Raw genomic sequence first — 15,945 nt, 5'->3', positions numbered from 1 at the left:
AACCAAAACTTTAATATTCATGATAGAGACTGTCAGGAATATGACGTTTGTTGATAATTGTGTCATTTTAATGTCAAACAGATTAATAACCAGAACATGTAATGCCTGTCAACTATATTTATAACCAGAACATTGAATCGGCGAGTAATTCGAACAGTGGAACCTGGCTTAAAGAGCAAAATAAATTGTAAGAAAAATTACTTCAAAATGGAACGCATTATCGTATATTACATTAGCTTATATGTGGAAAATTGTTTCACTATACGAGTAAAAATCCGGAAATTTTGGAACGGATTATGCTCATTAACCGAGGTTCCACTGTACTTTGCTTCACATCTCAAAATAAAAATTGTTTATTTCATGTACACACATTTTCACCCTTTTAAAGACTTTACTAATAAATAAATGATGCTAGTAATAGATGTTGGTTGATGCGCGTTTTCTGGAGTTCTACGGATTGCGTAATAAATAGCGATCGCGTTATGAGCTTCTCCGCCTTTTGTGCGAAAGTTTCATCTTTCCCCGAATTGAGGATGGATGTGTATGCCAGTTCGTTTCTCCTTTCAGCGGACGCGAAAGTTTCTCCACCGAAGAATGGAAATCTGAATGCGATATTCAATCGCCATATTTCTCCTCTTGCAACCGCACCACAAAAAGCAAAACTTTGCGCATTATCCGATATATGTGCGTGTTGTTTCAGTTTTCTTTTTCATTCCACATTCGATTCACATCAAAACTCCCAGCAAAGCGAACCACCAAAACGGCCCATTTTTATTTTCAATTAAACAATATTTTTTTACCCATACTCCAACCAAGTTTTCAAATGACCAACATCTTTTTTTCTCCCAGTAAATCAGTTTTGCTGTGAATTTAATTGCTGCGCTCTGTGCACCGTTGCTCGATGATGCATCAAAACTGCACTTTATGCGACCGGCTGTTATAAACATTTTTTCGTTGTCGTTTATTCGAGTTTTCGAGTCCTTTCTCCGCATATTTTGCCGCCGTTCGCTTCGGAATTAAATTATCGCCGCTTGAAGTTTGACAATGACATAACGAGAGTAGTCGCTTTATGCAAATACCGAGCACTCGTAGCATCCCGGTTGCCTGTATTGTTGTCATCCGGTCCGTTTCCGGTCCGGTCCGTTGCATTCCGTTCCCCTTCTTCGCACACCCCCGTATTCTATCAAATGTACATGAATAATCAATTGATATCTATTTTCGCGCAATTTAGACAACACATTTTTTTTTTGAACATTTCCGAGGAAAATCTGCGACATTGAAATCGGGAACGCCTTCGAGCGATAAGCGAGACGTCCCCGAGAGAAGAGTGTCTCTTAAGTGCGATGGTAAAATAGCTGACGTAGCTGCAATTCAAATTCCCCGTGTCTTTTATAAGGAATTTCGCACGGCGCACTCCACTCTCCACCGTCGGTCGCGACAATCAAAAGAAAAAGAGGAGTATGCAAAGGGGGTGGAGGTTTAAAGAAGCGAAAAAAGAGGCAAAGGAAACAACATCATCATCAATTAGGCTTGCGACATATTTGCATATTTTGTCGAAACGGATTTGTTTTATTTAATTGCGAAGAAGAAAACAAAAAGAATAAAATCTAACAAATATTTTATTTGGATAATAATGATAATATTAATAAATATATCCTGAATTACTAAGAAACTAAAAATGCTCTGCAAATTAATTAATGAGAGCCACAATAAATATTATTGAATCGTCGTTTGTTTTTCTTTTCTGTTTGCACGTGTACTAGGGGCGGCTGGGTGTTTGGTTTTTATAGTTAGAGAAGAAGACAGGAGACGTGGAGAAAGGACGGAAGGATTGAGATTTAAATAAATATTCAATTAAGCTGCTGCACAGGTCGAGTCGGAGCAATCGAGCCACGGGTTCCAGGCGAATTGGAAAAGTTTGGGGTCGTCCTTTTCAATGTCGACCTTCCCGCTGATCTGCGGCGTTAGACCTGACCTATAGTCGACGAGGGCGCGCTTCATCCTTCGCACCACGCTCGGCAGGAAACTGGCAAGATTGTTCTCCTCGCAGGGATCACTCGGCACATCGTACAGACATACCTCACCATCTGCTCATCATCAACATAATTAGCGAACATGGAAAGAGAAAGCATAATTAAAGACAAGTCGGGGATATTTCAACCCTCTTCAAACATTCGTTTGTTCATCGCGCTGACCGCACTTCAAACCAGCAGAGATATTTTAATTAAATTAACAGAAAACAACAGCGAAGTGCGGATGCGCCGGGCCTATGAATCAAGAAGAATTGTATTAATGAATGACCAATTTAAATCGAAGCGATATTACTTCTCGTTCCACTGTGACATCGTTTTATATATTACAAGATATACTTATAATTTAGGCAGCGGTTTCCAACCTTTATGCTACTACGCCTCCCCAATTTTTTTTTCCGCGCCTCCCTTACCTTTTATTGTTTTAATAGATTAAATAATATAGACACGTTTTATTTATTTACAGATATTATGGTATAAAAATTAATTTATTAAAAAAATTTGGCGCTTCCCCTGGCAATAGTCCCCGGTTGGAAACCGCTGCTCTTATGCATAACGTAATTGATCTCATTTCGTGAACAGAAAATTCACTCCCCTGCTTAAGATAACATACATCATGTTATCTTCTCAATCAAGAAAAATATGTCAAGATTAATCATAATAATAACTATATTAATCTGTCAATTAAATTTCAATTATCTTTATGTATCATTGAATGTGTGTAATTAGTATTCTCTAACCATCAATGTAATAGGTTTGAGAAAGGTGAACAGCGGAAAGTTCGAAACATCTCGCAGCTCGTAAATAATTCATACTGAAAGTGGATTTTCTCTGTCAGGCTAATTCCTTTTTAAATGTCGTGCATGTCTTCCTTTTTCCGGGATGAGAGAGAGAAAGAATTGATGTGCACAAATCGATTGCACAGAAATAAAGAGAAAAGCATTACTCACTGGACGGGTCACAAGGATTCCTCTTAGCTTTTGCGTTGAGACACCTCAAGGTAGCTTGACGACGGAGCGCTTCGTACTCTGCTTCCGTTAATGAGGTATAGCTCACTTGTCGAATGGCTTTGCCGGCCGGACTATCGAAGACTCTCGTCGAGTTGTACACTTGTTCCTCGATGTTCTCCTTGCCAGATTCACCAAAGTAAGAGTCGTACGTGCCATTCCAAGTTGTTCCTTAAATATACAGACATCATGTTGAAATATCTGATGACTCAATACACCAAAGATTATACACATACCGACAATCAGTTTCCAGTTGTAGAAGCGAAGAGCGGCGTTTCTGGTGATCTCGTCGATGTTTATGAGGATGTCGTTCCTCGGTGACGGCAGATCGTACTGCAGACTGCTCCACTGATCAACTCCATCGAGATCCGGATCAAGGAGACCTATGTCACCTCCAGCGGCTGTGAAGAGCGTGGGCAACCAATCGCTGATGTGTATCAAATCGGCAGAAACCCTTCCGGACTGCACAAAAAGCGGACTCCAGGCGAACGCTACACCCCTGATGCCTCCTTCGAAGAGCGTCGCCTTGATACCTCTCAACGGATAGTTGGAGCCCCAATTAGAGTATTGCCCGACCGTCGGAGCGCCGTTGTCGCTGGCAAACACCAAGATGGTATTCTCCAAAAGACCCTTCGCCTGCAACGCTGATACGATCGATCCAACGCTGTCGTCCAACTTCGAAACCATTGCTGAACAAACAAGAAATCGTCACCCTGTATATAAGCACTGCAGGATATTTTGTATTTATTAAATTTTCGCAGAAAAGTAAAACATTCTTTCAACTTTAATGAAAATCACTGGCACCTGTCATTTCCGGCGAACAAAAACATCGCTCGGTGAAAACGTGCACGGAAAAAAGTAATATATTGCTAAATAAATAAACACTGTACAACGTTTTCAGTTTCCACCCTGTTATGTTTCGAACGTATTTAATTCGGGTTAATGTTTGCACTTGTCAACAATCGTGACACAGGGGAGGGGTGATAATGATGACCGATAGAAATATGCATTTATGCATTTTTCGCGCGATACATCGAAGTTCCATTAAATTCGGATCAGCGATCGCATCGGAAATGAAAATGGATGCGACGGAAGTGTTTCGCCTGTCCAGGAACGAAATGAGAAGAAAAGAGAAGAAAGAAAATGGAACATATATATTGAATGATGGCTAACCTGCGTATGTTCGACGATTCGAGTCCTGGATGTGTCGGAACTTGTTTATCGTCTCCTGCGGCGCCTCCAGCAGTTTTCCGTCATTCCCTGCATGCACTGCCAGATGGGATACCATTAGAAAGAGCGGTTTCGTCAATGCGTGATTCTCGATGGTTTTCACTGCGTGATCCGTGAAAACGTCGGTCGCATATTGACCTGCTAGATCCCAAGCCACCTCCGTATCCCTGCGAAGGTCGTATCCGGTGTAATCCTTCTCGTCCACCTACCGAACCAACATGCACAAAAATTGAATTTATTATTTTTTGTTTTGAGTTATATATATTTTTAAAAACGATTTTCTCTATTTTATTTAATATAATGATTCTAGTGAAGACATTTTTTAAATTTATCTTTAATGTCATTTGTAAAATTTTAACACTTAGTACTAATATTTTGACGTTTTTAACGTCATTAAAAAGTGTAATTGGTGAGTATGATAGAGATGGAGTTAAACTTAAAATGCTACGCACCCTGAAGGTGTTCAGATAGTCGTAATAGCTGACGTAACCGGTGTAATATCCCAGATGGTGATCGAAGCCCCTGTATGTGGGCGTATTGTTCCATCTGGCGTATCCCAAATGCCACTTGCCGACGAGATGAGTCTCGTACCCCAATTCCTATAAAAGACAGACAGGCAAACACACACATTTTATGAGACCCGTCTCTCCAACGAGAAACATGAAGATATTCGAGTAGTTTTAGTATGGATGCATGCTTGCATGGATGCATGCACCTAACTCATATCCATTCATCCATCTGTATACACTTCTCCTCGTTCTCGCACATTGCATTCTCTCCATTCTATCCAACTATCTCGCATTCACTCGTGCACTCTTACGAGAGTATGTAAGAGAAGAGGTCTAGTACATTAGAATTCAGCGTTCAAGTTCGAAATGGAAATGTAAATGCCTCTCGCATTATGTATATATAGATTGATTGTCTTTAATCACCTTCAAATATTCGGGCAGCAATTTTCCTTCGGGCAATCCTTCCACCTGGGCTGGGTTCAGCGGCGTTCCATGCATACCTGCGAATTTAACAAAGACGAGAACAAAAAAATACATTAATACCGATTAAAATAAAAGAGAGAAATAAATTATGAGTTTGCTAATTAAAATACTACGACAACCAGGAAGTCAATAATTTTCAGATACAAATGTGATTGTCGAGAACTTGTTCGGTTTGCACAAAATATTTTCATTAATCACAAAAATCTATCAAAATTTTAACAAATTAAGATCATCTTATAACATTAATAACACATGTCTTAAGTTAATGTTAAGTTGTGAATTAAAAAGATTTGTTTATTAAAATTGCTTAAAACAAGACTTGTTACTGATTGATTAATATTTTTTTGTGAAACTGTAGAATCTAAATGCCATTTGACAAGATGAATGACATGCGTCAGTTTGTATTGTATGGGATGGTAGTTTAGTGGTTCGGTTTTAAAATGAAAATCGTCTAGGATAATCCGATTTTGGTGTGCAATATTTCACGGGCACGTACCTAATCTCATCGGATATTTTCCGGTGAGAAGTGCCGTGCGCGAAGGGGTGCACGTCGACTGCGTGTAGTGACTATTGAAGATGATGCCGTTGTACGCCAAAGCATCCAAATTCGGTGTGGGAATTTGATTGCTACCATGAAATCCGACATCGTTCCAACCCTGCGAACAGCAATAAAAAATCTAATTAGTTAACTAAAGTTATTAATTACATTTTTTTTTTCATCTTTTGTTGCAGTTTTCTATTTACATTTTTTTTATATTTACACATTCATTCACATCCCATCTATGTCAGAGTACGTTTTGCATACAAAAGAAGTACGAAACAAAACAAAATAAAAAAATGTGTGTCATAAAATGCACGCCATGCGATTCGAAATTATTTTATAGTCGTTGCACGGACTTTGACTTATCCGCGTTTCATAAGTAATTACTTCTTTTGCTTGAAGCAGCTCATCTTATCGCATTCTATAAGTATGTCACAAAAATAAGTTACGCATGTTTAAAGAGGCCAAAAGCATTTAAACTAAACATATAAAATCAGCTACATCCTCATCGACTTTAGTACTCTTTCGTTCCGAATAAAATTTAAAAAAGTATGATTTGTTTGCGATAGTGATGGTTTTTTAATGGGTGTACTTAAAAGATCGAAAGGTACCTGCGCTTAATCGAGTCGAGATTCCGCGACTTACGTCAATCGACCTTCAATTAATGGATTAATACAAGTTTTATCATTAAAATTTAGTGATACAATCGCAATTTGCATATTCTTCCCGGACTGATTTATGAACGTCCGCCACTAACGACCGGCAATTAAGTGACTAAGATTGTTGCTACTCATGTCGTTAAGATCAAAACTAGTATCCATTTTCAATTTGATTATTTCAATTTTATGCTAGATAAATATATGTTCAGGATTTACAGACCAAATCATCAGCTAAGATGAGGACAATGTTCGGTTGACCAGCCTGCTGGGATTCGCATCGTGGAAGTGCAGATAACAAGATCAATGTTAGGATTGATGTTGAAAGTCCAAGCTGTGGAGTCGTCATATTTGTTGGTTTTGCTCTAGATTCCTCTAAGTTGAGATGATCCTAACGCTCGATCGGGCCAAGGTTGAACAACGGCAACAACAACAGCAAATAGGAAAAAAACAAGAAGCACACACACACAAAAGCACATTCGGCGCAAACCCGACGATGTGACTAAAGTCTAAGCGCAAACATCTCGCTAATATATACATCGGCGGATCCCTCTTTTTCCACCGATCATCAACATCATCACATAATCATCAATTCATTCCCTCTTCTTTAGCCTTTTGTTAAACGATGGAAATTACTCGAAAATTACAATAGTTACAATAGTGCTAAAGAAACAAAGTATAAAAAAGAGAGAGACAAAAGCAGCAGGAAAGAATAATTAAGTCGCGGAAGCCATGGCCGAATATTTAATTGCCCGAGGTAATTCGAGGGTTACGAGGCGATTGTTCCTTCGCAAACGTTGGCCTCATGTCCATCTGAGGCATCACCCCATCGAACGACTAGAATCGTGCAGTCGTTAGAGGTTTCACGTGCAAGAGTTTTGGGGCGAGAGAACAAGACACGTCGGAATATAATTACTCTTGGAAATTGTTGGAAACCTGCGATTGCAACCATCGAATCGATCGCAACAGCCGGAGGACCATTTTACATATATGTACACACATATTTCAATTAGTAATAGCATATAGCAATAGTTTTGCCCAGTTTCAGTTTCGAAGCCTTTGAGTGATTTCTCTATGGAATCATCTAGTTACTTCAAGTGTCTGCAAACACTAATGATTAATCAATTGAAATATGTCAAACATATTTTGTGCACAATTCTTATTTATAATAATTAGTCAAAACTAACAAACAAATTTGAAGTTAATGACAATTTATCGTTTATTGACATTAGTTAATGAGTTTAAAAATTGAAGTACAAAGGTCGCAAATAATATGAATTAATCATTGTATTATAAACAGTGGAACCTCGCTTAACGAGCAAAATAAATTGTAAAAATGACTCGCATAACGAGTGAAGAGAAGAAGAGAAGTCTTAGATAGTGTAGATCATTTTCAAAATTTGTGTTCAAATATTATTTGTATTTTTTTTTGTTAAAAATTTATTAACACTTGCCTGTTTCCGAATAAAAAAGTAAAATAATAAAAGAAGCAAAATCATTAAAATGCGAGACCAAGTTATATTTATTTTCCGACATGTATTTTACATTAGTTTATATGGAAAATTGTTTCACTATACGAGTATTTCATTATACGAGTAAAAAACCAGAAATTCTGGAACGGATTATGCTCGTTAAGCGAGATAATACGAGAAAATAAGAAAAAAATATGATTGAATGTGTTGGGTGTTCCAATGAAAAAAAAAGAGAACATCTTCTTGTAAAGCGTTCCCACCCTATCCTCCAGTAATTGATTTTATTTGCATCCATTCTATTTTCGTGTGCCGTGAGCCGAGCAAATATGATTAATCATTGTTATGTAAAACAGATGCATGTCCGCTACGCTGCGACTCGCTCCGTAATTTATAATAGACATAATTACCTACAATTAGCATTTATTTGTTCTTCACTTTGCCGCTTTCAGTGAAGAAAAACTCGTTTTAATTTTTGTGTGCATTATTTCGGGGATTTCCTGACGTTCGCAAATTCATTTACTTTTCGCAAGTTTCGCGTGGCAACGTTCATGACATAAACAATATTTTAACATAAGAATGTCTTGTCTATTTCTTGTGTGTTATAAAGTGAGGTAGCCAAAATCAACGTTACAGTTAGATGTGGAAATATGATAGTTCATTTTTATTCATCGATTTGCATGGAATTAACAACCGGATCGGAGAGAATTCCCCGGCATACATGTGTGTACGAATTACGAATACGACCATTAGCATCGCCAATCGAATTAATTAGCCGTTGATTAGATCAGAATGGGCCGTGATTAATTGAAGACGTCAATGATAATGGTAATAGGAACATACATTAATTAAGCTATATTTAGACAAAATAAAAAGTAAGAAATAATAATCTTCAAGTACAACGTAATGTTTTGTTGTTTTTCCGTTCCTTCTTGATCTTACAAAGTGTATGCAACTAATATGATTTATTTTCACTTATTCGTCTTCTTATGAATTCCAAGAAGTCTTGCCAACAATGTTCATGCAAATAAAAATGAGAAATAAAAATCCGTCACGGAATTGGCGATTCGAACAAACAATAATACGGAACTGGGCACACCGATTAATATCTAATTGGTCGGTGCGAGAGTGTGTTAATTGCCCGGATTGTTATTATTTTGAAAGCAGAATAAATAATAATAATAATTCGTGTGCGTTCCGGTGGTGCTCAGATATCAAGGTCATGTCAGGTCGTTTGCGCTCGTCGACATTGTATCGACACCTACTTAAGTCGTCCTCCTGCTCGCGAGTGAAATAAAAGGACCATTCTAATTTTAGACCAAGGAAGCCGAAAACCCGAACGGAAGTTCTTGCCCACTTCTTAGATAATCTGGCTCTGAGATCTGATCGGAAGGCCTTATACGATTATTACTATTTTTTCTTATTAATATTATTAATAACCCACAGGCGAAAGGAGAGCAAAAAGAGCTCGCACACGTCATTCAATCGCATTGAGACTCGCCACGAAAATTCCAATTCCAATATCAGTTTATTATACGATTCTATTCACTTTCTAATAATCTCGTACCGTTCATTGAAAACTATTATTCTCTACTTATAAAACTACAAATGCACTACAGTTCAGTGGAAAGAGTGTTATTTCCAATTTATATTGATATATTTCATTATGAAAAAATGTCATTTTTAACATTTTGTCGTCTATTGGTACTCATAAGTACCAGCATATTCATGTCACTATATAAATTATACGTGAAACATACCTAACTACATGTACTTTAAAGTAATCTCTATTGTCGTGGCCGACCAATTTATTGTCATCTATTGTATAACTAATATGTATATTTGTTAGGGCCATGACTTTCCTCTTAATTATTACAAATCATATTTAATGTATCCATCAAATATACAAACGGATACTTGTACGTGATTATTTAGAATAACTTGTGGAATATTCCAAACGACGGTTACACATTAAATCGTATAGATGCGTCTATTGCATTACCACTTAACAGCCTTTTGCAGCCCCTAAATATTTGGGCAGGATCATAAAACTTAGATAACACTTGTGTTTTCCACAAGGTCAAACTTTTTTCTCCCACGCAGCCCCTTTTTGAAATGAACACATTTTTGTATTATATAATTTAGTCTTAGTCAGGGGACAAAACCGAGAGGAAGTCTTAGTCAGGGGACCGAAGAGAGAAGAAGTCCTACTTGGGAGAGTCCAAGGAAGAGCACTTACTTCATAAACACTAACATAAGAGGAGAATGTAACTCTTAGTTAATAATACCTGAGATCAACTATTGTTTAGTTGACTTCTCAATAAAACTCCGATCTATACAATAAAGTTAATTAAGAATATTGCATTTAATATTCATAAACCCCTCTAAGACTCCGCAACGACATAACTACGAGATAATCCACGGTGTCCAAGGATTTCTTAACCCTGGGACACGACACTATATTGTATAAAAATATTTGTTTTGCACTAAGTTTTGCACCTAGATTTCATAAAAACTTGAAAAATTATAAAAATTGCTGAAATTTTCATGTACAAAAGAGTTAAAACATCACTAATTACTATCATTTTTAATAAATTTCCTAATGAAATAAAATTAATGAAATTGATAATTTGTTTGTTAATTTGTCATTTTTTATTAACATCATTTTGTTATCATTTCAAATTTATATTGTATTTGTAAAATCATTTAAACATATTTACTAAAACGCTAACAAAAGCGTTCTGCATATAAATTTAAAAAAATATATATTTTTTGAAAGTACGGCCAATTATTTTTTGCAATGTATAAAAAATACATTATATATCGCAGTCGCCATTGACCGCCAATTTAAATCGTTCCAGTCGAAATTATTGCTGCGAATAAAAAAAATTGTAACAAACAATAATAAAAAAAATAACCCCGACCTCAATTAATAAAAATACACGTACTCATTTGACTCAATAAATTAACTCCCTCCTTGTATTAGTTAAAATATAATTGTGAATGCAAATTGAAGTTGTTTTTTTTTTAATTGAAAACTAAAATTTTTTATAAATTAAAACTTTACATTTTTTGTAAAATGTATATTAAAATACTCAATTATACAAAAATTATATATTTGATGTATGATAATAGAAAATAAATGAAAAGTGAAATTAGCTTAATTATGATACTAACATTTAGCAATTGCAATATTATAATAGATGAGCCTTTACTTTAGAAAGTGCTATAAGTCCACTTTATAAATGAATTAATGGTAATTGTAATAAGATAATATTTAATATTTATAGTCATACATTCAATTGAGCACGACTTCTTGGTAAAGTAATATTTTTTTTAGTTATAAAATATTATCGCAATTTTTTTGGTTTGAAAATGGAAAATGTCATTCTAATCATAGTAAAACCAACTTTTTTATTGCAATTGTTATTGATTTTACTTCAGTGTGCACTGCTCTTTAACAGATATTAGCTGATTTTGTTTCGTATTCTTTCGCAAGTCCTACTGTTTGTATTTCTTATACTAATCGATTGCAGCGTGACTATTATTTAAATATAATAATAATCTTTATTAGTTACAATGCAACCAAAGGGCTATCAGTCTTTCCGTCCAGAGACACAAAAAACATAAATTGTCACAATAAATCAATTAAAAAAATACAATCTGAAAAAAAAAAAATATAATTGGTCAAAGCAGAGAAATAAATAATATTTCATACAAAGAGTATGACAACAATGAGTCCACACACCCATCAAAAAGACGATAATATTTCAATTTCGTCTGATAGTGATGTTGGTAAGTAAGAGTAATATTTTTTTGCGGTAATATTGGAATGTTTTTAAATATAGAAATAAGTCCTATGAATATTAGCTGAAGAAGACGAATTTTTAATTCAGATGATGAAAGCAGTTTGAGAAATATTAATTCAAGATTGCTCCAAACTAAGAAGAGGATAACAATTTTGGAATTATCAGATGCAACCACTGACGAAGACGACGTTACTAATTTTCGATCACATTATGAAAATTTTAATTTTAATTATTATTTTTTACTTCAAAAATGTCTATAGAAATATGGACTTAATATTCTCTTATTTTTATTTTTCAAAATATCTTTTATAAAAAAGTGGTATAAGTCTGACTTGACTAGGATTCGAGCCGGCGCCCATGAAATCATGGGTAAGACGACTTAACCATTTGGCTATTAGTCGCCCAGTTTATATTTTTGACGAAGTAAATTGATTAGAAATAGTAAATTTTCTATTTAAAGGAAAAAAAAGAAAGGAAATAATAATTTTAAAAGGGTAGAGTTATAAAAAGTCCAATGTGCGCGCGAGAAGGTGATTGGCATAATAAATGAGATGGACGGACGTTGAATCCAAGAAATAACCCTGTATTACTTAAGCCCATGTATGTTGGTGCATTTCAATTAACTGGTAATTAATCGTCTCTTAAATGCAAATGACAGTAAGACCGTCTACTTCATTAATAAAACGCGCATCAAGGAAAAGGCATTCTATTTACGTTAGTTACAATCTGGCGCAACTGAGAATTTGCATTTTATCAGTATATTCAACAATAACACCTCTTCGTATTTTCACTAATTTTAATTTAAAAAAAAAGTTTATTATTTGGTCCTGAGGTTCTTCGACATTAAACGCGCAATAATGAGCAGCAGGAGAACAAAACAACATCTGATTGCCGCCGCCGTCCATCGATACGTGAAAATCCTTGAGATTGCGAAAAAGACGAGTAATGGTTTTAATGCGATTTTGTGGTTTCCTACGTAAACCAGATTTACCTATTCACTCATTATTTTTTTGCAGTTGCTGCTACTTCTGTTGTCTGTTGTTGTTCTCTTCCTTCTCTCTGTTTCTCTTGCATAAAAATATTAATTACTTTACGTTCTCTCCGTCGTCATTCAATAGAAATCATTTTTATATGTGTGGGAGATGCCTGTCTCACTTTTTCACTTAATTAAATACTTTACGTGTTATATATCTTAATTAATTATTTAAAAAACATTAATTATAGTCGCATCAAGGTTTTAATGTTTTTCTTAATTAATTGTCCTTCCAATCTCTTGACGCATCTTAATGACTTTATTAAGACATGCGCGTCTACATTTTTATGGTAACATTTTTTCAATTATTATAATAATCCCTATGGACAACCAAAAAATAGAAATTTATTAATGTAATTCAATTTAGCTGATAGAAATATTAAGAAAATAAATTGTTTGATATCTTAAAACAAAAAGAAACGTGATATGAAGTACAAAATGTGGAATATGCAGATATATTGAAATACATGTAATCGACTTTAAGTAAAGTGCGTCTCGCGATGCCACTAGGATCGCCGGGTCGCTGTTTTCTCGCTACATTGCCATTGTTTGGTTGCTTAGCAACGCCCTTTGAAATCATGCCAATATGTTTGCAATTATAACAGTGATACAGTCGCAGAGGTAAATGCGATATAAAGTAAGAAATAAAAAATGAAAAACAGACAAAAAAAAACGTCGGTTAATGATTTAAAGTTGCTTCCAGTCTAATTGCAGAATCTGCTGTAACATTATATCAATCTTGCAGTATGTATTTCCTGATCGAGTCGCTCGAAGCTAAGGCTCGGAATTTTTATAATTAAACGAAACAAACAAACAAACATATCGTAACATGATGTAGCGAAACGAAAAGCATACATAAATAAGGAACGCACGAGGAAAACACGTTGAAATTCTCTTTTTCGGTTACGCAACGCGCGGTGCTTTCTTCTTTTGCAATCGTTCGATCGATAAAAGTAACGAGTGGAAAACGGTTCTCATTCTGATAGGTAGTAATAAACGATTAAAACAATTCCGGACGTTTGAAATACGTTCAAGGCTCCCAAAAGTCCACAAGCAAGTTTCTTGTGCCATTGAAAAACCATCATCTCTCAATCACCTCTATTTCGTTTTCCCCCCTTCGCATCGCACAAATTATACGAATCTATAGAATGGACGTATTATTAGATTTAATTGAGCCGTGTCGAGAGAGATATTTTCCCCGTTAAAATGAAACCGTGAGTCGCCGCTCCAATAACGCGTAAACCCAACAGCTATCCTTGATATCTTAATTAATTCCGTTTTCAAAACGCAAAATGCACCCAATTCGACGGTCGTTGCAAAATTCTGCACGACCTCACAAAAAAAACACTTCAAAAAAAATATGTACAATTAAAATTTGATTTCCGTTTAATTAAAATAATTATAATTATTTCCAACTAGATATACTTATTATACTAATTATCGAAGATGGCAATGTTTAATGCGGTGTTAAAGAAACACGTTTACTTCGCTTTGTTTTTTGATCTTTTCGTTTATTATTTTCTTCTTATTTCCTCATTGGAAAATCAATAATATGCATATGATGTTGCATAACGATCAACGGCGTTATGAAACGTCAATAATTGAGATGTTGCGCCATGCGCTTTCTTGATCTTTATGACGTTCTATCGATTCCAAATTCGAAGTTAATGGAAACGTTTTCGATGCGTAGGTTTATGAATCTACGTAAGTTGCGTAATTGATGCGAGGCGAGATTGGAATTATCCTTTATTAATTGCGTTCGTTGCTCTTTTTTTTGTGAATGCGGAACTCGCCTTTCCCCACATCAAATATTTAATTTCATATGTAAAATCATAGACAAAGAAATAACTACTAATTTTAAGTAGAATATTTAAGAAATATATATATATAAAATGTATAAAAATCAAGTAATTTCTGAAGAGAATGGTATACCTAAAAAACAAAATGGATTAATTTATTATAATTCTTAAAATAATATTCAAAAAATAGTTTTCACTGTGTAATAAATGATGATTTAATACATACAATCTAATTTAGAAATCATTTCATTTCTATTTTTTCTGATAAAATAAATGTATAGATAGAATGCAGCACTCGCACGGCCTGATTCCTTGGCTTCTGACGCACTCGGTTATCTCGTCAGAATCTATTCAGAGCAAACGATTTGACGTCAACAAAGCTTATCCTATAATAAGGAAAATGAGTAAAACAAGTCATTTTAATACAATAAATAATAGCATTTTTTCAGTAAATAACCAATTTATAATATAACAAATTTGAATCCAACTACAAATTTCAGTGAGTCTTAATTTGCACAGTGGCACCAACTATCCTTAATCCGTACAACTGAAGGGCACTACATCAGAATTTTAAAAATATATTTTGTATTTTTTTTATCCATCAAAATTTTAAGTTTTTTTCAAAATATTTTAGGTCCTCAAAATCTAAAAGACAAGAAATTTTTTCGTATTTCAATTGAATGAAAACAAAATTAGTATTTTAAATACTATAAATAATAGGATTTATTTTAAAATAAATAAGCAATTTAATAAATAAGTGAGTTCTTTTTAAACGAGCGAACAAAGTCCATTAAAAATTCCCAAATTCCCAAACAAAGAAACAAAAAGCAGTCATAATTATTAAAATTGGTTTTTGGTTATTATTTTTTTTTCGAAAACTGAATAATAACTATCTAATAGTTTTTTGATTAGATATTATTTAATGCAAATGCATGTAAAATCCACTTTGTTTTTACTTTGAATCTGCACGAAGTTTAACACGAATTTGAATCTGGTCTTTTTCAGCATTTTCCCGACACGTAGAAATTCCCCATTTATTCATTACGTAAATAACATTGTGGAAATAAAGCAATAAATTAATTAAATCAAAGATGTATAATAAAGTTATTTTAAGAAAATGTGTATTTTCCCGCATCGACATTTATACATATTCATTGAAAATAAAACAAAGTTCAGTTGTTGTTGTTGAAATAAATAATATAGATATTTTGTAGTAATTGCATAATGAAGATGAGTGATAAAGTTATTTTAAGCGAATGGCAACAAGTCTAATACGAATTAAAACTGGTCTTTTTTTCACATTTTCCGCTGACGAAAACAACAAAACCCGAAAGGGAATTCCTGCGGTTCGGATTTGGAATTTCCTCTACTTTTGCAAA

At 34.5% G+C, this 15,945-nt stretch overlaps 1 protein-coding gene across 1 annotated transcript; it reads right to left on the bottom strand.

Moving 5' to 3' along the window:
• Window positions 1–1,661: 1,661 nt before the first annotated feature.
• LOC108557751 (arylsulfatase B-like) lies at window positions 1,662–6,945 on the bottom strand. Its single transcript, XM_017914402.1, has 8 exons — window positions 6,680–6,945; window positions 5,756–5,915; window positions 5,200–5,276; window positions 4,720–4,866; window positions 4,211–4,472; window positions 3,274–3,726; window positions 2,981–3,208; window positions 1,662–2,087 (listed from the first exon to the last, which is right to left on the bottom strand). Exons 1-8 carry the CDS (start codon window positions 6,803–6,805, stop codon window positions 1,855–1,857), a joined length of 1,686 nt encoding a protein of 561 aa, XP_017769891.1. The 5' UTR covers window positions 6,806–6,945; the 3' UTR covers window positions 1,662–1,854.
• Between the last annotated feature and the right edge of the window lie 9,000 nt (window positions 6,946–15,945).

This window comes from Nicrophorus vespilloides, unplaced genomic scaffold (genome assembly GCF_001412225.1).
Source record: "Nicrophorus vespilloides isolate i.1.1-1 unplaced genomic scaffold, Nicve_v1.0, whole genome shotgun sequence".
In the NCBI taxonomy this organism is placed as follows: domain Eukaryota; kingdom Metazoa; phylum Arthropoda; class Insecta; order Coleoptera; family Silphidae; genus Nicrophorus; species Nicrophorus vespilloides.
Note: the sequence above shows the minus strand (reverse complement) of the source record. Positions and strands in the feature narration are given on the sequence as shown.

Bases quoted from the DNA above. Each gene is read 5' to 3' on its own strand.
- LOC108557751 (XM_017914402.1), bottom strand. From the start codon at position 6,805: ATGACGACTCCACAGCTTGGACTTTCAACATCAATCCTAACATTGATC. The intron at 4,867-5,199 runs GTGATTAAAGAC...TGTCTTTTATAG, and splicing joins TGCTGCCCGAATATTTGAAG to GAATTGGGGTACGAGACTCA. The intron at 3,209-3,273 runs GTATGTGTATAA...TGTATATTTAAG, and splicing joins CAACTGGAAACTGATTGTCG to GAACAACTTGGAATGGCACG.